Below are 21334 nucleotides of genomic sequence, written 5' to 3' on the forward strand. Positions count from 1 at the left end.
GTTAAGCCGGATACTTTTTTGGCCGGATACCGGATAGTTTTAATATCCGGTATCCGGATAGTTTCAATATCCGGTATCCGGATAGTTTCAATATCCGGTATCCGGATAGTTTCAATATCCGGTATCTGGATAGTTTCAATATCCGGTAACCGGCCGGATATCGAAAATGGCCGGATATCCGGCCCAACCCTACTTTTTTTAACGAGTGGCTTCACCGCTAGCATTTAGGGGCTTTGTGTTTGGAGGGGTAGAGAGCAGAAAATGGCTTGGAAACATCCCAAGTACCCCTTCCGTGTATGTTAAAATTATTGATTGAAAAGTTTGGACACTTCTTTTTTTAACCAACCAATATAAATTAAATAAAAAATTATGAGTCAACAAATATGAGAACGTGGTCATTAAACTGTTGGTGTCATTGAAATAAAGAACTCAATTGGTTACATGCAACATTTGGCTGTTTATTACACTAGTCCCCAAAGTTTTATTTTAACGTTTTCTTATACGCTAGCTTAACAACTTTAGGGACTTTTTTATTGAATTTTGATTGGTTGTTTCATTGAGATAAGTGTACGAACGTTTCAACCTCTAATTCTAATCTACAGAAGAGATAACTCTGTGAATTACTTTATTGGCGATTGTCTTATCCCTTTAGATTCCTGTGGTAGATGGGAATAAAGTATTGAGTATTTGTGAAGTTTATGTAATTCTACTATTTAAAAGTTAAATGTTTCCTAATCTTTTGAAAAAATAATCATCAATTCTCAAAGAAATGAAAAAAAGGATTTTTTTCAGGTGTTTTTATATTTCAGTAATTTTTTAGTATATAGGGAAATTTTATGTCTAGCATCATATCACATCCATTTTTTCTACGAAAATTTGTTAATAATATACGATGCGAGAATTAAAAAAACTATTATTTATCATACTTTGGGGTGACCATACCTAAAAAGAGCCCAAATAATTCTTGTAATTTCCTATTCTTAATCAGAATCTTATTACAACACCTATAAATTTGTAAAGTTAAAATGTGTTTGTTGAAAACTACTAATTAATAAATTAGTTGTACAGACCCTGTGAACGCCACTAATTTATGAAAAATTGACAAATACTTAAATAAGTTCTTTGCTTTAATTGCTTTTTAAAAGAATTTTCTATTTTAAAATAACGTTTATAAAGTTACATATCATGGAGCGAGGGGACATTAGGCTGTTTATTACACTAGTAGCCAAAGTTTTATGCTTTATTTGTTGGCTTAAGAATTTTTTACAGAATTATTATTGATTGGTTTATTAAGTTGAGTGTTTAAATGTTTCAACCACTGCTTTTAATCTACAGAAGGGGTAATTTTGTGCATCATCATCGGGGATGTACTACAATTTATTGGACATTGTCTTATCCCTTTAAATCCCTGATTACCTATACATATGTAATACCTATAAAAGAGCTATATATTGAATAGAAATATATAATAGAAGTATTATTAAAGGTTTCCGGTTTACATCCTTTCATTAATTCGGCACACGATGGGGTTAATTCGGGAAATCTTGCGGATTAAGGAATAATAAAATTAAGTAAAAATTTAAACATGTCATATTTTCATTATCAATATATCTTTCTATGGTAAAAAAGTAAGTTTGATATTACAAGTCAAATAGCAGACATAAAAAAAATTCCTTTTAATTGACTTAAATTTACTTGGATCTTACATCAGATTATCATGTACTCTAATAAAGTGAAACTTGTAGCTGCATGAAATAATGATACCCACCCCATTACTCCCATCATCTCCCCTCCAACTGGAGGAATGAACTGACCAAACAGTGATTTTTCCCATGTCATAATATCCACGTATATTCTACATCCGTTTTTGTTCCTTTATTACTGAATTGAGAATTATTGAAGCGAATATGTTGTATTGATTTGATGAAAGGATATACAATACATATAATATAATAATAATATATAGGTCATTTATCTATATTAAGAGTTTATTTACAAACCAGTTGCTTCGCCCCCAGCCTATAGGGGAGGTAGGGAAAATAGCCTAAAACTACACCAAGACATTTATAAGGCTTTCCTGCAAAGTTAAAAATATCGGACCTTTATTTTTGACATCTTTCGCTTTAGACCAAAAAAAACCTTACTACTTTATGAAATAGGATAGCGAAGCTAAAATAAATACGTACTTTCGTCTACCCGATGGAGTAAATTGGCGAATACCAGATTTTGTATTGGGTCTTTAATATAAGCAGTCTTTACAAAAGAACAGAAAGTAATTTGCTAGCAGACAAAAAGGGCCTTCAACACTTGGGCAAGAAAGTATCATACATTTATACTTTCATTGTTGATAGGGGCTTAAAAAAATTTGTATGGGAAAATCGTTATCTAAGCCAGCTACAAGTTTCACTTTATTAGAGTACATAATAAACTGATTTAAGATCCAAGTAATAATAATTCCATTATATTGAAGATTGGGTTACATAAAATATTAATAACCTTTTTTTATAGAATTTCGCGTGCTTGTAATGGCCCCATCACCCCTAGCCTGGGGGTATTTCTTGTTAATTATAAAATATTTGACATTTACCTTCATGCATACGTACAAATTAACTCAAAACCAGTCAAAAAGGTGTTCTAATTAAACAGCGGATATACATTAAAAATTCTTTAGTGGGAGGGCGGGGACATTGGATTATGAATTACACTGGAACCCAAAGTTTACAACAACTTTATCTTATTTGATGGCTTAAAAACTTTGGGTACTTTTTTGAATTTTGACTAATAGGTTCCTAAGGTATAGTTTTTCAAATTTAAATCCTGGTACAGAAACAGGTAATGTAGAAGAAATACAAGGGGAGGAATGTCTTTACCCTTAAACAGGTGTGCAATAAGGAATTTCAGACAATTAAAAGACTAATCCTCTGTTTATTGACAAATATCCTTGGGATAGAATAGTTATTATATAGACAACTTTCCGCGGATATTATAATGAAAAATTATATGATTAAAACCAGTTTAGTGGAAAATTGTCTGTAATACGGTGGAACACATGATTTTTCAGTATGGCTGAGAACCGGTTCTAACCCAGCGGATATCAATCGGTTCCGAAGAAATATTGAAAAAGGTTTTTATAGTTTGTTATGGATATTGAAAAATCCGTGGGATTGTAGGGCCAGGTTGGCAGGAAGAGGGCAGCAAATATTCGCGCCCCAAGCAAAAATAATTAGCCCACACACCCCCCGCTCCAAATACCTACAACCCAGATTTAATTGATGGGGGGTGCATTCGCCCCAGGAGTATTTATTAAGGTTGCAATATTAAATGATTAAAGTTTTTCATTGAAGAAATTTAGTTTTTTTTACAAATATTTTTTCTGAAAAACATCAATCCTTTTTTACAACTTTACAAGCGGCTGCGGTCCTTGTATCTGGGGGGTTTGTATTTCAAAGGGCTAGAAAAATAGCTTAAAACTAACTCAAGACTTAAATCTAAAAATACAATAGCCTAAAACCATCACATTATGAAAACTTATCTAAATTAGAGAACACAATCGGTTCAGTTATAGTTTATGACTCTATGAGATCTTAATCTTAAGACAAAAAAATCTTGCAGACAACCAACCCTTTGATTGTACGTCCTTTGTCTGGAAGTATCAATTGGGTCATTGAATATCAACCAATGGTGTGGTGTGTATTAACACAGCCAAGTAGCAGAAAACAATTTGGTAGCAGACGGTAAAGGTCATTGAAGATGTAAGGAAGGTAGCTATCTGTATATATATCTATACTATGGATCTGTTATTTTAGAGTACGTGGAAAATTGTCTGTAATACGATGCTATACTTGTATTTTACTATAAGATTATAATCATTAAGTCTTATAGATTTCTATAAAATTTCTAGATTTTTATAATTAATGAACTTTATTAAGTTTTTTGTTTAAAATAACGAAAACAAAAATATTTGAAGTTTGAAGAATTTTATTTTTAATAAATGAATGAAATGTAACATATTTGACATATTATTGTGTTAGGATTTTAAAAGGAGATTCTCATACTTTGGGCTTTGTCAGTTAAGATTTCAGAAAAAGATTTTCTGGTCCTTTAAAGTAGCTACAGAAGCGAAGCTGCAATACAACAAAGACTTATGAATATATGTCCGTCCGTCTGATTGTCTGAATGAGTCTCTACAAACTCTCGTATATTTTTACTGAATTACAATCTACTGTTCTTTTTACCTATTTTAAGGTTTGTTTATCATTTGGCATTTTACTAACCACTGAATCAATTGAGTTCTCCATTATAGGAAAGCTTCAATATGGTTGAAGTCTGTTTCATTTTTAAGTCTTTGGATCGTTCGAGCTTTTATCTCCCCCCTTCCTCCCCTCTCATTGAGTTATATCCTATGTATGATGAAAGAACGTCCAAGGGGGAGGGGGGAATTAAGATTTATCTCCCAAAATAAAAAGCTTTTACGTCCTTGGCACAATAAAACTAAGAAAACTAGTCTCCCATTAATGATGAAGTGTGTTAAGATGTTACAAGTTTTCCCCCCAGGCAGAGACACAACTGTGGCTAGAATCTGCCTCCTGGCTATCCATCTATCTATCTATCTGTCTGTATGTCTGTCTGTCTATTCTATATGTCCATCCCCGAAGCTAGAAGGATTCCAACAAAGCTTTGAAATTTTTGACATTTTCATAACATATCTATAATAATAATCAGGGATAACCCAATGGACGATAAATTGATATACATACCCAATGATGATAAATAAAATTACCCCTTCTCTATATAAAAATTATTGGATGAAGTCTGAACCCTACCAGTTTGGCACCAACCAATCAAAATTCAATAAAAGTATCCAATTCCAAAATTTTGAGCCAACAAATAAGTTTTCTTATTGTTTAGCTTAAAACTGTAGAACTTTTATTGAATTTTGATTGGTTGGTTCATTAAATTGAGTGTTCAAACGTTTTAACCTCTTACTTTTATTTTGTACACAAGAGGATTTTTATATCCCTTCCCAAGAAATGAAACTCAGATTCCGTAGGAATCGAAACCATTCTTTACTCCTTGTTCACCTAGGTACCTAAATACGCTACAGGTACTGTTTTATCTATAGACACATTATCTAAGTATATTTTCTGTCACCATCACCGTTTTACTTTAATATTTTATTTCAATATTCTTATTATGGATTATTGGTTTGGACCAGCAATGTCGCGATATTTACCGTTGCCCTGTAATTATTAGGGTGGAGGTGTCCTTAGACACGGGCAAAACTCCACTCTATAATGAAAATAATTTGTTATAAAGGAACCAGTCTGGACAGAGTTGATAAGGGATCACAACGGGAATAGCAACTTCTCACGAAGGTTTTGGTTCCTTAATTGTTCCGAATTTATGCTTGGAGGAGTTGCAACTGATAGTAGGAGGATGTCTGAAATACACAGCAAGATACTGTACCAACCATTATTATTGTTAAGATTATTTGCACATATAACATTGTATCGGCTTGGCAAGCGTCAAAGTACACCAGTGGCTCCACAACCCTTAAAGGGTTATGCCAACTATCTGGTACAATGTTGCATGGAATTTTTTCTTGTAAAATATTATATTTATCATATTTGAACTGGCTTGGCAACTAGGTGGAGACGAAGTTCGGCCAATTCCATGCTAGGTACTTAATAATAGTTATTATGTAATTTGTTTCCAAACTTGTACCAAACATAACAAACCAGAAGAAACAAACCAATCAAAGCATAGTAACTTTAATATATGATATATATTTAATAAAACATGTTGTACCTTTGAGGAAAATAAATCTTATCTTATCTTATCTTATCTTACTGTAATCGTCAGAAGGGACAATTTAGAAAACCATTATTGCGGATGTACATCATTTACATGTACATTTGTCGGCTATTGTCTTATCCCTTTAGATCCCTGAATTAAATACCATGTTAAAATAGGAAGAATTGTGTTGACTTAAGATTCAATGGCCAGTGTCGACTGTATTAGTTCTCGTAATTGACAACTATTTAACATTTTGTTCAATGTTTTTTTTATAACTTTTAACACATCGTATTATAGACAGCTTTCCGTGGATATTGAAATAAATAAATATAAGATCTGCCATGTTTCTCAGATAATCATTTGTTGCTGCTATCCCAAAACAAAGAAAATCTAACATCCCCAAGGAGAGAGGGGACAATAAGAACTGGTACCCAAAGTTTTATAACGTCGAATTTGATTCAAAATCCTTAGGTACTTTTTAAAAAAGTAGTGTCCAATCTTTTAAGCCACTTATTCTAATCTATAGAAAGGGAAGTTTTGTTTATTTTGCAGGGGTATATACATCAATTTATCGTCCATTGTCTTATCCCTTTGTATATCTAGTTATAACATCATATTATTTGGTTCCTCCCTTGTAGGTGTAAAATTAAGTTGTCCCAAAGTATCAAAATTTGGATAAATAATAAGATTGTAAGGGATAGTACAATGGTCGATAAATTTATCGACCGATTCTCAGTTAGGTCTTTATTGACAAATATTTTAGGGATAGAATGGTTATTCAATTATGGCTTCTAACCCGATTAATAAATAATATCAGTTGGATTGGAACCGGTTCCTCGCTGTACTGAAAAATCAAGCATAGCATTGTATTACAGACAATTTTCTACGAATATTAAAATAAAAATGATAAACAGCATTAAGGTGCATTAGAATCGTCAAATCGATTTCAAACTTTATATGAAGATCTTTTTAAAGATAAAACAAATATTTTTAGTATTATAATCAAAACGATGCCTTTTTGTTGATCGTTAAAGTCTCTAAAAATAATTCCAAAAAAAAATAGCGTAGCAAGCTCTATAACTTTTATCTGTACGTCTGTCCGTCTGTCTGTCGCTTCTATAAGTAAATACCTTCGTGTGAGGGGGAATCGTAGGGCCAATGGTGGGAGTGGGGGCCACCTTCTGAAATGGGCACTTATTAGATAGATAGATAGACAGATGGACATACAAATATATGGACTAATTAGATAGATAGATAGACAGATGAGCATACAAATAGATGGACTAAATAAATAGATAGATAGACAGATGGACATACAAACTTATGGACTTATTAGATAGATATATAGACAGATAGACAAACAAATATGTGGACTAATTAGATAGATAGACAGATGGACATACAAATATATGGACTAATTAGATAGATAGATAGACTGATGGACATACTAATATATGGACTAATTAGATAGATAGATAGACAGATAGACATACAAATATATGGACTTATTAGATAGATAGATAGACAGATAGACACACAAATATATGGACTAATTAGATAGATAGATAGACAGATAGACATACAAATATATGAACTAATTAGATAGATAGATAGACATACAAATATAAATATGTGGACTAATTAGATAGATAGACAGATGGACATACAAATAGATTGATGGATTAGATTTGAAATCGATAGACAATTCTAACATGCTTACATTAAGAGTCACCGACGTACCGACCGTAATCAAAGAAAAGCTTCACTTTTAAAAACTATACATTAAAATAAAATTCTAAAGTGGCCCTAGAAAACTTTAAAAATTTTAATTAAAAACTAATAGTTCATATTTTACCAATTAGTGAAATAAAACAAAATAAATGCTGATCATCATCGCCTAATAAATTTTCAATAAGGACAAGTATGTCCATTTGCACTGCAAAAAAAACAACAATATTCTTAAATTTATATTCTTAAATTACTATGATAAAAGTAATAATAAGCATGAAAAAAAGCAGGAAGGTTAAAAAATAACCAAGATCTAGTAATGCACATTAATAGCTTCGCTAAAGAAAAAACGCGTAAAAAGTCTTTTTCGCGCATTTATGTGACTGCGAGATTGCATTAGATCCTAAAACTATTTGACAAATAAAAACCTTGAAAATAAATTTAGACAGGTATGAATTTTATGACAAAAATGTCCTTTAGACACTTTATCTAAAATGACTGTACATACATAACAACGTACGGACACAATATACCCTAATTCAAAAGTAGCCTTGCTCCTAGGAAATAATGAAATATAGATGTGTATAATGTATATAAATTCCAATATCGAAAGTTAACCCTCCCCCCTTCACACCCTTACAAATAATTTCATCGCGGGGGAAAATTTTTGGATGTTTCCTTCAAAACTGCAAAAGTAGAAAACAAAAATATTTTAAACTATATCTTAATTAATAAAGATTTTTTTTGAATACAAAGTAGAACGATGTCTGTCTGTCCCAAAGGATCTCGCTAACCACTGAACCGATATTGTTCTCCTTTACGTTAAGGCTTCTTTTAGGTCTTGGGAAGGTTTTAAACTATTTTTGGGGAAGGTGTCTTCACCCCCTTTCCCCCCCCCCAAAAAAAAAAATATTTTTTTACTCTTTCGAAACTCAAATTTAAAACGGGATGAGGTTGACTTTTCCAAAAATAAACTTTTCCCAAGTGCCCCTAGAGGCTTCTAGGGGCGTAGCCGCTAGTTTAGATATATAGTAGCTTCCAAATAAAGCTATAAAGTAACAACGCTATTAGAAAAGACTGTATAGTATGAACACCAGGTATATATAAAATGATTGAGGCCACCCAACTTGGATAAAATAGGAAGAAATATTATGTATTAGTACAAATTATCTTAAATCATTACATATATAACCAGGGAGATAGGGGACATTGAACTATTTATTACACTAGTCCCCAAATAGCGTTTTTTATTCGTTGGCTTCACAACTTTGGAAAATTTTATAAAATTTCTTTTGGTTGGTTCATTAGGTTGAGTATTAAAATTAAAAATTTATGATCTTTATTTAATATTCGTGGAAAATTGTCAGTAATACGATGTTATACATGATTTTTTAGTATGGCTAAAAACCCGTTCTATTCCAGCGGTTTCAAAGACATACTGAAGGTAAAACAATCCTTATCCTCTCCACCCCTGAGTAAATCATTATATATAGCAGTGCATCGGAATTAACAGGGTGCCTAAGGGATAAGACAATGAACGATGAATTGACATTAATCACTCCCAATGAAGAAAAACAAAATAATGGTGAAATAATTTGGATACTGAAGATGTACAACCCCATGATTTTATAAAAGTCATCAAAGTTTTTGAGCCAATTAATTAGAGAACGTTCAGGGCAAGATCACCTATCTTCCTCCCTTCATCAGTAAAAGAGCTTAAAACCTGCCCAAGAAAAGTAAGATTTCTACGAAAAGTTTATGAGATCTTACAAGACACAAAAACATGTATGCAGCTACATTATAAACCATCCCAGGACCTATAAGCTACCCTGTAAAGCGGTTAGCGAGATCCTTCGGTACAAACAGAAGCACAAACATCCTGTTACTTTATTATGTGGATAGCATATTTGGCCTAATAATAATTAATCACCTTTATACACACACGCAAACACACACACACACACACATAAACACACACACACACACTCACACACACACTCACACACACACACACACACACACACACACACACACACACACACACACACACACACAAACACACACACACACATTTGAACTTAAATATTGCTTTTGTCGGCTACTTTATCCATTATGTAGATAGATAGATACTCTACTTATTTGAAAAAAGTTAGATATATTTTTAATAGAATGATGAAGCTAAAATTATTTCAATTGGTGTTGAAATCATTTTCCAATATAATTAATTAATCTTATTATTATATAAAGTAGTAAGCGTTTTTTTGTCTGTCCGAAAGGATCTCGCTAACTACTGAACCGATATTGTTCTCCTTAACAGTGATGCTATTATAGGTCCTCGGAAGGTTTTAAACTATTTTTGGGGAAAGTGTCTTCACCCCCTCCCCCCCAAAAAAAAAAAAAATTTAAATGGGATGAGATCGACTTTCCCCCCTCCTACCTTAAATGCCCCTAGAGGCCTCTAGGGGCGTAGCCGCTAGTATTATAAAAAGTAGTGAGGTTTTTTGTCTGTACCTTATGATTTTTAGAATTAGGGAGGCTTTACATAGGTCCTGGGATGGTTTTAAGGCAATTTTATTTAAAGATTCATGTAATTGTATGGTTTTAAGCTATTTTTCTAGCCACTTTCTGAATACAGACCCGCTTAGATACTATGGGGTATACAAACAAGAAGTGTCTAAACTTTTCAACAAATAATTTTAATCTATCTATGTGTTTAATCAGATTATCGTTTTTTGTTTAATCCCTTCAGATCCATATATTTTCTTCCTAAAATTAACATCAGAATAGCTTTCTCTCCCAAACTGGATGATTTAGGCAAACTTTACTTCTCATTAATCTTCATTGATGTCAACTGGCCACCATAGTTCACACTTACTAAATTTCAGGGATATAAAGGGATAAGACAATGGACGAGAAATTTATGTACATTCCCAATGATGAAACCCAAAATTACCCAATTGTAGATTACAATTAGTAGTTGAAACATTTGGGCACTGAACCAAACAATCAAAATTCAAAAGTCCCAAAGGTTGTTAAATTAACTTTGGGGACTAGTGTAATAAAAAAAAGTCAAACAAACCTTCCTTCCCTGCAACTGGCCACCATAGTTCACACTTACCAAAGATCAGGGATATCAGGGGATAAGACAATTGACGAGAAATTGATGACCCCGAATTTTGATAAACAAAATTCTCCTAATGTTTATTAAAATTATTTTGGAAAATTATGGACGCTGCCAGTTTAAACACACCAATTAAGATTTAACAAGAGTCCCCAAAGTTTGTAAGTCAAAGAATAAGATAACGTGTTTATAAAACTTTGGGAACAACTCAATTTACAGTCTAATATCCCTTCCCTGACAAATATCAAATTCGCCACTTTCTAACAATGGCAGCATCATCCTTATAGAAAAGTAACAGGATCTATGTGTGTCTGTTTGTACCGAAGGATCTCGATAACCGCTGAACCGATATGATTCTCCTTTACAGTGTAGCTTCTCATATGTGCTGGAACATTTTGAGGGACATTAACACTACCCCAAGAGAATTTGCCCCTAGACAAGAAAAACACAAAAAAAATATTTCTAAGGGCCCCTAAGGGCCTCTAGGGACGTAGTCGCTGGTACAAAATGGAGTAACTATATTTATTGTTGTGTGATTTAAATTGAAGAAAAATAACCCAAGAAAGTTAAAATTTTCAGGCAAAATAAGTAAAAGAGGAACAAAAAATTTAAACCGAGTGTCCTGTATGACCCAACCAAGGAAAGAATACTATGCACGCCCTTGTGACTTAAAAAGTTTAATAAATGCTTAGCTTACAATGTGATACAGGCATAAATCAAGCACACTACCCCCTCCCCCCTCCCAAAGAAGGAATACTATGCACGCCCTTGTGACTTAAAAAGTTTAATAAATGCTTAGCTTACAATGTGATACAGGCATAAATCAAGCTCTTCACTACCCCCCCCCCCCCCCCAAAGAAAGAATACTATGCACGCCCTTGTGACTTAAAAAGTTTAATAAATGCTTAGCTTACAATGTGATACAGGCATAAATCAGTCACACTACCTCCACCCCCCCCCCCCCAAGAAAGAATACTTTGCACGCCCTTGTACCTTAAAAAGTTTAATAAATGCTTAGCTTACAATGTGATACAGGCATAAATCAAGCACTTCACTACCCACGTAGGTGGAAACTCAGAAACACAGTCAACAAATAATGGAAATTTCAAAGTGGCGTCTTCAGCTCATTCCTATAATTGAAGCATGTTAGAAATGTCCAATTGATTTTAAACTTTGGATGATAATTCCTGTAACAGTTTTGGCAATTTAGAAAGCGCCGAAATAATTCATACTAGGAAGTCCGTAAGTCTATGAAAAACATACCGATTTTTAAAAAAAAATACGATAAAAAATTTTGGATGATATGATTATCCAATTCAAATAATTTTTGGAACAAAGATTCCTTGGTAAACAAAGAATAAGATTTAAGCAAAGCAAATTCCTAAAAATGTAGGTATGTCCTTAAACAGAATCATGTTTTTACAATTGAATTAATATTCTGTTTGTACAGATTTAGACACTCTACAAGTGTTTATCTTCGTTTGTTCTAGCGTTTGCTTTCAGAGCTTCGCTTTTATGGATATTGTCATCCTTTTTTCTATCTATCTCTAACCCATTTTGGTTTATATTGCATTAATAACTTGAATTTAAATTTTTAAACTTATTTTTAAGCTTCCAATTTAGGACTGTTTTTTGCCATAGTATTTAAGGTGTGTGTAAGGTTGTGTTGATTCAATTAAAGGGTTAATGCTTCCACTGGAGGGGGCTAATCACCATCCATTCCAATAATATTTATCAGGGAGGGAGGCGACATTGGACTGTATATTACACCAGTACCCAAAGTTTTATAATCACACTTTCTTATTAGATGGCTTAACAACTTTGGGTACTTTTGTTAAGGTGAGATTGGTTTGTTTTAGACTAGTGGTGTTCTAACTTTTCAACCAATAACTTAAATACATATAAGGGGTGATTTTCGTAGATGTATATCAATTTATCGTCCACTGTCTTATCCCTTAAGATCCCTGGACAGTGCAGCCTCTGTATAGCTCACGCTGTCTGTCTGACCGTCAACGAGTAAATCTACTCGTGATATTTTGAGATATATTTTTTCGGCTGGCTTCGGCCCCTCGGGGCTCACAAAACTGGTTTTAACCTTATTTTTTTTCATTTTAATATCTGCTGAACGATGTCTATAATGCGATGCAACAAATAATTATCATCATCATTGGAGGTGTATATAAATTTATAGTTCATTGTCTTAGTCATGATCACTTTAGATAATATAGATATTTTTAGTTAATAAATTTATTATTACTTGGATCTAACACCAGGATTATCACGTACTCTAATAAAGTGAAACTTGTAGCTGGCTAAAATATAGATCTACCCCATCCTCTCCCCTTTACACTATACCCTCCTCTCACCTCCTATTGGATAAACGAACTGACCAATAAACTACAGGGGGATAGCAAACTAAATTTTACGACAATTTTTCCCCTGTCTTGATATCCACGAATATTCTACATCCATTATTTTAGGTTTTTTTAAGTAGATTTTTTGCATTATTCATCCTTTTGTTCTCAATTTAATCAGAATAAAAAACAAGAATAACTATTACATAGTAAACGTAGTATAAACAATTTAAATTTCTTGAAACACAACATAAGTAACTTTAATTTTTCCATACAACTATTATTATCTGTATTTTAAAGGAACAGGATCTCTGTCTGTGTGTACCGAAAGATCTCACTAACTGCTAAACCGATATGGTTCTCCTTTACAATGTAGCTTCTCATATGTTCTTGAAAGGTTTCTAAATATTTTGAGGAAGAGTACCACCACCCTCCCAAGAGAATTCCTCTCTAGACCCCCCCCCCCCCCCAGCAAGTGCCCCTAGACCCCCTAGGTGCGTATCCAGTAGTATTTAGTCTTAAATAAAGAAGTAAGATTTTTTGTTTGTCCATTTAGATCGCTAAACACTAAACCAACATCTTAGTTGGTTTTAGACCATTTTATTTTAATAATTTATTTTTAAAAATTCTGTTTAAAATAGTTTGACATATGGACGTTCGAACAACTAAAACATCCCTAATTATAGAGTAGCTCCGTTGCTAAAAATGCATTGATTATTTTTTTTTGACATAAACTCTGATTTTGCACCATGACTAAATTTATTTTTTCCATCAAAAAAAATATTCAATCAACTATAAAATATTAACTTCAATTTACCTAATCTTTTGAACGTAAAATATCTTATATGATAAACAAAAAAAGATTATTATATGTCGATAATATATCAGTAACGACTACTTTTAAGTAATACAATATACTATTAATGTGAATGAATTATTTTTAAAAAAGTCGATATTATGTCAGCCATAACCATAATTATTCTATGTAGTCTTAGAGATGCTATAGTAAAAATAGGATAAAAAAATGTTTCACTAAACGCTTACCGATTATTCCCTGGATTAGAACCGGTTCTCAGTTAAATTATGTATTGTATAGTACTATAGATATAGATGATTAATCCCGGGATGGTTTAAAGCTAATTTATTTTTAGATTTAAGTCTTCAGGTGGTTTTATATTATTTTCTAGTATTTCCTATAATCCTTCTGTAAATGCTAGGGGCGCATCCGTTAGTAATACTTTAATAGTTATTTATCGCATCGTATTATAAAAAGCTTACCGCGGATATAAAAATTTACAATTAAAATTAAGGGATCATGTTACTTGTCGATGCAGCGCTGCACTTACAAGTAACATGTTTATAAGAGCTGCATCTACAAGTAACATGATAAAGGGAGATAAAAAAAAGGAGATGGGCAGACAATGTTAGTTATATTTTTATTGAAAATAAGCTTTTTAGTCATTTCTAAAGAACTTCAAAACCCCAAACAACTTCCTTCATCTTGAAGCAATGAGAGGTTGTCACAGAACCTTCTTACAAAGTTATTTGGATGAATACATGTGGAGGGATCACTATAATGATAATGCATTTTACAATTTGTGCAACCAGATTGCTATTCAATATCATGTTTAATTATCTAATAATGTTTTTGCATATATTCAAAACCATTACTAACAAATGTTGAGCTAACGAATTAATCTTAATTGTTTCTATTTATAATCATATTAGTATCTCTATAGGGAATGGAGAGGGGATATTGCTGCACTTACAAGTAACATGTATGAGTTTGCTGCATCGTCAAGTAACATGTGATAAGCGCTGCATCGACAAGTAACATGATCCAAATTAAGTATTACAGTTTTATATTCATAAAAAACTGGATATAATACGATACGATACATGATTATTCAGTCTGGCTGAGATCCAGTTCTTATGCAACGTATATTAAACGCAACACGTAGCTATACTATAACTATTAAAATTACCTAAAATGCCATCAATAGAGTGGGAGGGTCGACCATCCAACTCCCCCTCGAGGGTGTGGCCTCCCCCCCGCAGGACTCGCGAGATACTCGACACACTTGGGGCTGTCTCTTTGTTACATAACCCATCCTATATAAAAATGGTTAAGCAATTATTTACTCGTTTCATAGTAATTTGTCCCAATGAGAATCTGATTTGTGCAAATCGTGTTTTAATTACATTTTTAGAACTTATTATAATATGCATTGCACATAACATTGTGCCTTGTTGTCCCAGAAATCAATACCAAAAAATCAGATAAAAGAGATGTTTCATATTGTTATCAAAAACAATAAAAATCAACATGCTTGAAATGAACCTATGGACTTTCTGTTAATGAGTATAGAGGTAATGCGATTTATAAATCGTACCTAACTGTTATCATCATGCAAAGTTTAAAATCAATAAGACGATTCTAATTAGACGTACAGAACAATCCTTATTGAAGAAAAGATACGATTTTAAAAGAAACGTTAGGAAAAAAATTTCACTTGGTTCTTACCCTTAAAGTGTCTATAGGGCATTGTCTACCCCCACCCCACCCCACCCTTCCACATCTGTCCGCTGAGAGGTCTACCCAATATAACCTAACCTAACCTGGCCTTTGACACTTGCCTCATTATCTCAAAACTCACCTTTATCAATCTTTCTCTAATTTCCCAGCTAAAGATTCCTGGATTCTCTTTCTTATACTCTTCTATCTTGTTCTCTATCTCTGGTGTAGCTACTCTAGATAGATAGATAGATAGATAGATAGATAGATAGATAGATAGATAGATAGATAGATAGATAGATAGATAGATAGATAGATAGATAGATAGATAGATAGATAGATAGATAGATAGATAGATAGATAGATAGATAGATAGATAGATAGATAGATAGATAGATAGATAGATAGATAGATAGATAGATAGATAGATAGATAGATAGATAGATAGATAGATAGATAGATAGATAGATAGATAGATATATTAATAATATAGAATACAGAAAAATCATTAATTTTCTGAGGTGCGAAACTATGTAGAAAATGTTATTGGTGTTCTCATAATGAAACAATATCTCAATAGCAATCATATCGCATTAGATATATTAATAATATAAAATACAGAAAAATCATTAATTTTCTTAGGTGCGAAACTATGTAGAAAATGTTGTTGGTGTTCTCATAATGAAGCAATATCTCAATAGCAATGATCGAATTTGGCGAAAAAGCGTTTTGGACGGGCATTACAAAAATAGTTTCATACTCAGGGAGGGAGTGGACACTAGGCTGTATAATTATATACTCTTACATACACTATATTCTCTCACTCATTAGCTTAAAAACCTTGGGTACTATTTTATCCTGATTTGGTAGTCGAAATATCAGTGTCCAAAATTTTTCACCAATAATCTACAGAAGGGATAATTTCAACTATCAAAATTGATGATGTATATCAATTAATCGTCCATTGTCTTGTACAAATAAGACGCTAGAATTTAAATATTTAATGGTTGTTTTAAATGAATAACTCCTTTTTAAAACCATAGCAGATTTTAAGTTAATAAAAGCCATTAACAATTTGATTATAATTAATTGGGGGATAAATATGCCTAAAGCTTTTTTTGAAAGAAATACGAGAGCAAGGAAATTTAGGTCTAAAAATACCCAGGGAGGGAGGGGACATTGAGCTGTTTAGTACACTAGTCCCCAAAGTTTTATAAAGTGTTTTCTTTGGGGACTTTTATTGACTTTTTACTGGTTGGTTCATGTAGTTGAGTGTCCAAGCGTTTCAACCACTAATTTCAATCTACAGCAGGGGTAATTTTGTGTTCAATCATTTGGGATGTACATTAATTTGTCTTATCCCTTTAGATCCCTGAAAAATGCCATAATTCTAAGGAATCAAAGAAAGTACAATGAAAGAATATTTGCAGTTATACTACGGAGGGAGGGGACATTGGACTGTAATAATACTAGCCCCATAAGTTTGTAAACACATCCAATCATCTGTTAACTTAAAAACTTTGGGGACTTGAGGGGTTGGTACAAAGAAATCTAAAAATTTTCACTAATAAATCTCATCTACAGAATGGGGTAATTTTATTTTCCGTAATTGGGGGTTTACATCAATTTATCGTTGATTTGTATGAAAACCAGTGTTATTTAATATTTTATTGTCGGGGTATAAATTTAAATCTAATCCTGTGGTCTTAATGAAGGTTGATCTTCAAGCCTCCAGCATTTTTGCAGATTTTCAAGTTAATCAAATTTTAAAATCACAGTAAAGATTCTGTCTATAATACCTTGTAAATATAATGTCAACATATTATATTTAATTGCGCTGGGAATCATAGTATATGTAGTTTTGGAGATAATAATAGATATTAAGACAGATATTTAATGATATAGAATATCAGAATCGAACTATGTGATCTTTGCCTATGTATATACACACTTTAGTCCATTGACACTAGGACAGTATAAACTTTATTGTATGCAGGGATCTTAAGGGATAAGACAATGTTCGGTTGATTGAAATAAATCCCCAATGATGATAAACAAATCTGACTGACTGACTGATGGACAGACAAAGTTAATTAATGAGTAGCTTTGCTACTAAAAACTATGCAAATGTGCTTTGTTCTTATAATTATTTAAAGGTTAGAAAGCTATTATGTATATTCAGGGATCTATAGAGATAGGACAATGGAATTCAAATTGATGTTCTCCCCAATTAATGATAATGAATTATATTGGTGGAAACGTTAGGACACTGATGATTTGTAGTACTCAATCAAGATTTGTTTTAAGTCCTCAACTTTGGGGACCAGACTAATTTAATTCGCAATGTCCCCTCCCTATTTGGATTTATCAAATTCTGGATGTGCTGAATTTTAATTTCCAAAAACGTCTGCGCAGTTTCCGCGGTGTTTCCTCATCCTATCTCAATATTTACTACTAGATAAAAAAGCTTAAAACTTCCCCCAAAAAAATTTTAAATTTTAAAAGTTTGGAAGTTTGAAGCTTTTTTAGCTAGTATATTGAGATAGGATGAGGAAACACCGCGGAAACTGCGTACACATTTGGAAATTAAAATTCAGCACATCTCAAATTCTGACCTTAAACTTATTACACGCCAAATTTACCACCAATTTTTGTTGCTTAATGGTGATTTTTACAAATTATTATTAACCTAATTTAATTAATGATTACAAAGGAATTTTATATTCCCATCATTTTTTAAAAGCAAAGCTTTTTTAATAGAAATAGAAGAATAGAAGCATATTCTGAACCCCTTTTTCGTCAAATCTAAGAAGGAACATTTCTAGCAGACAAAAGTATTGTTTACTTTCGACTCAAGCTGATGTGGATTCTTAAAAAAATATAGACTCGCTACTCGATAGTGAGGCAAAATTATTTTTGTGAAAAATCATCCAAAAGCACATTAAAAATCTACAAAAATTAAACAAAATCATATGTTAATAACCCTTTAATATTTTATTTAATTTTTGTAATTTTTTTTATTCGATTTTGGAGGATTTTTCACAAAAATAATTTTGCCTCACCAGCGAGTAGCCAGCCTAACTTGTTTTTTTAAGAATCCACCTCGTTTCGAAGCTTTCAAATTTAAACGAAATTTTTGGGCAATTAATTCTGATTCCGCAAAGCTTTCTACTAAGAAAATATACTGTTTACAGCTGACTTTTAACTATGTATGAAATGAAAAAAAAAACATGCATTCGTAACAAGATGTGTACAAAATTTAAACCAATGAAATTAAATGTATGTACCGATGCGATTCTCCTATTGGCTCAATCAGACATTCCCTCTCTTTCTTAGTACCTTTATTGCTTTTTTATAACTAAAGTAAGTTTGTAAATACGTAACGGATAGCTTTTTATTATCAATTTAGGCACGTTAGAAATTTTCTATCGAATACAAACTTTGAATGATAATTCCTGTAAATGTTAGGTACGCTATAATCATAACAAGAAAGCAAATCATGTGGAATTTTAAACTTTTAAAACTTTTTAAAGCAATTTTGAAACAAATTTACATACAATTTTGTTGAGACTTGTAAATATTAAGTTCTACAAATTTTAAATCACGCTTGTCTTATCGTCTGGTTTAAGAGTTTCGCTTTTATGGATGTTGTCATCCTTGTTATTGGTGTAGTTACTCTTCGATTTTTTTTAATGCTTATGTAGGATTTATTTCACAGAGATGAGCTCTAAGTTTAGAGAAAACTTTTGTATTATTTTTAGTTAATACAAATTTGCCTACAAGCTTAGTCACCGAAAAAAAAATTGTGCAGTATTAAAACCTCCAAAATGTTTAAACCCCCAAAAATATTTTAAGTGATGAGGAGGGGGAAGGGTGTTTACCCCTATTTATGTACCTTGGTTTGCTGCCTCCAATAACTCCAGGCCGTATACTTCCCGTTTCTTGATACCTGAATAAGTAATACACAATACATTTATTTGCAGGTTAATTTTATGGACCTCATTTATTGGTCAGTTCGTTCATCCAATAGGAGGGGAGGGGATGAGGTAAAGAGGTGGATGGGGCTATCATTATATTAGCCAGCTATGAGTATAACTTTATTTGAGTACAGGAAAATCTGGTGCAACATCCGCGTAATTATATAACGACTAGTGTTGCGCCCATAACATCTAGTTACTATGTTTTGGAAAGGATATGTAAAAGCTTAAAAAATAGCCTAAAAACATACCCAGACTTAATATAAATACTAATTAAAATAGAATAGCCTAAAACCATTTTAGGACCTTCACTTTAAGGACCTTTTAAGAGCTTCACTTTAAAAGAGAACTATACCGGTTCAATGGTTAGTTATAACAACCTATACGTTTACATCAAACCTTTTTATTCCAACTAAAGAGTAACTTTACTCTGCACTGTAATATCGTATTACATATAAAATGATTCTTTATAAAAAAAATAATAGGATGTATTGTCTATCTGTATATCCATAAAGTAATGGTAAAGAACTTGACCACAATTAAAGGAAAGGCAATTTTCAAGAGTTTCGTCAACCTTCCAAAAATTATCCATTTAGAAAAGAAAAAAATAACAAAATAAAGTTAAAAAGTACATTAAAAGCAAAGACTGAATAAAATGCATTTTGTATTTATACCAAAATATAATATTTGAGATTCATCCTATAATAGAAAGTAGTAAGGTTTTTTTGTCTGTAGCTTAATATCTCAATGTTAGGTAAGCTTCATATAGGTCTTGTGATGGTTTTAGGCTATTTATATTCAGATTTAAGTCTAGGGGTGGTTTTCGACTACTTTTCTAGTTTTTTTCTGCAACTGCTATTATGAGAAGCAACAAAAATTCAAATAAAAAGTTTTTTATGAACTACCTATTTAGAATTTTCGACACACAACCATGGCTGACACGCAGCTGCCGGCTGATCACACACGGCCGCACTCCAGCCGCCGCCATCTCTATAATCTTCAATCTAATATGATTCGGCAGCGGCCGGCCGTTTATAAAAACACCGCCCAACTGATTAACCCGGCCTTGGCCCTGGAACGGATAGCCGGAAAATAACGGCGTCATGGCCGACATTTTTATTTAATTTTCGGCTGCGTAAGTTATGAAATTTTCTTTCTTGTCACTTCAAAGTTCTTTTTTCTCTCACTTAAACACTTTTTAAAATCACTTAATGATATGTGTTTAAATCACATTATTACAAAATATGTATCAACCATTCATAAAAATATATTTAAACATAATTATATATATGTGTATATATTTCTACATTTAATTAATCACATGGTCTAATTTGACTAAGTTGAATGTCTTGAGCTAATGGCATAATGAGTAGTTTTTATAAAGATAGACAGATATTATTATCTCAAGCTTCACAGCATAGTATAGCATAGGCAGAGAGAGGCTAGAGGGGTTAAACATTCACTTGTCTACTAGTGCCACCAGCGGATGTGGGCTGTGATACGCCCGAATAAAACACACATACAGCCAATTTTAGAGAGAGTTTGGAGATAGAGAAAAAGATTAAAGAGGAGTTTAAAAGAGAGAGAGATAAATACCAACTTTGTTTTTCTCCCTACCCACGCTCCCCCTCCCTCTCCCTCCTAAAACCCCATTCCTAAACAAGGGTAAAATGGAGGATTCCTATTGGTCGCTGTGAAGTTGTATTCTCTGCTACTATTGGTCAGAATCTGGCGCTCATATATGTGTTGTGTAAGAAGGATACTTTAGCTAAGTAGAGACGTGTGGTTTTAAAAATATTAATTTTCAATTAAAATATTATTCGGTAGATTAAAACCAGTTTTC

At 32.5% G+C, this 21334-nt stretch overlaps 1 protein-coding gene across 1 annotated transcript in view; it reads right to left on the reverse strand.

Annotated features, from left to right (window-relative positions):
- Positions 1-21086, reverse strand: part of LOC145312253 (uncharacterized) — a 40532-nt gene extending 19446 nt beyond the window's left edge. The window contains exons 1-4 of the mRNA XM_080151484.1: positions 20397-21086; positions 19410-19463; positions 15657-15750; positions 14985-15111 (exon numbers count right to left, since the gene is read on the reverse strand). Of these exons, the coding sequence (XP_080007610.1) occupies positions 14985-15111; positions 15657-15750; positions 19410-19463; positions 20397-20605 (484 nt within the window). The 5' untranslated portion in view covers positions 20606-21086. The remainder of the gene's footprint in view (positions 1-14984; positions 15112-15656; positions 15751-19409; positions 19464-20396) is intronic.
- Between the last annotated feature and the right edge of the window lie 248 nt (positions 21087-21334).

This window comes from Acartia tonsa, chromosome 2, assembly GCF_053477335.1.
Source record: "Acartia tonsa isolate MP-2025a chromosome 2, ASM5347733v1, whole genome shotgun sequence".
NCBI lineage: Eukaryota > Metazoa > Arthropoda > Copepoda > Calanoida > Acartiidae > Acartia > Acartia tonsa.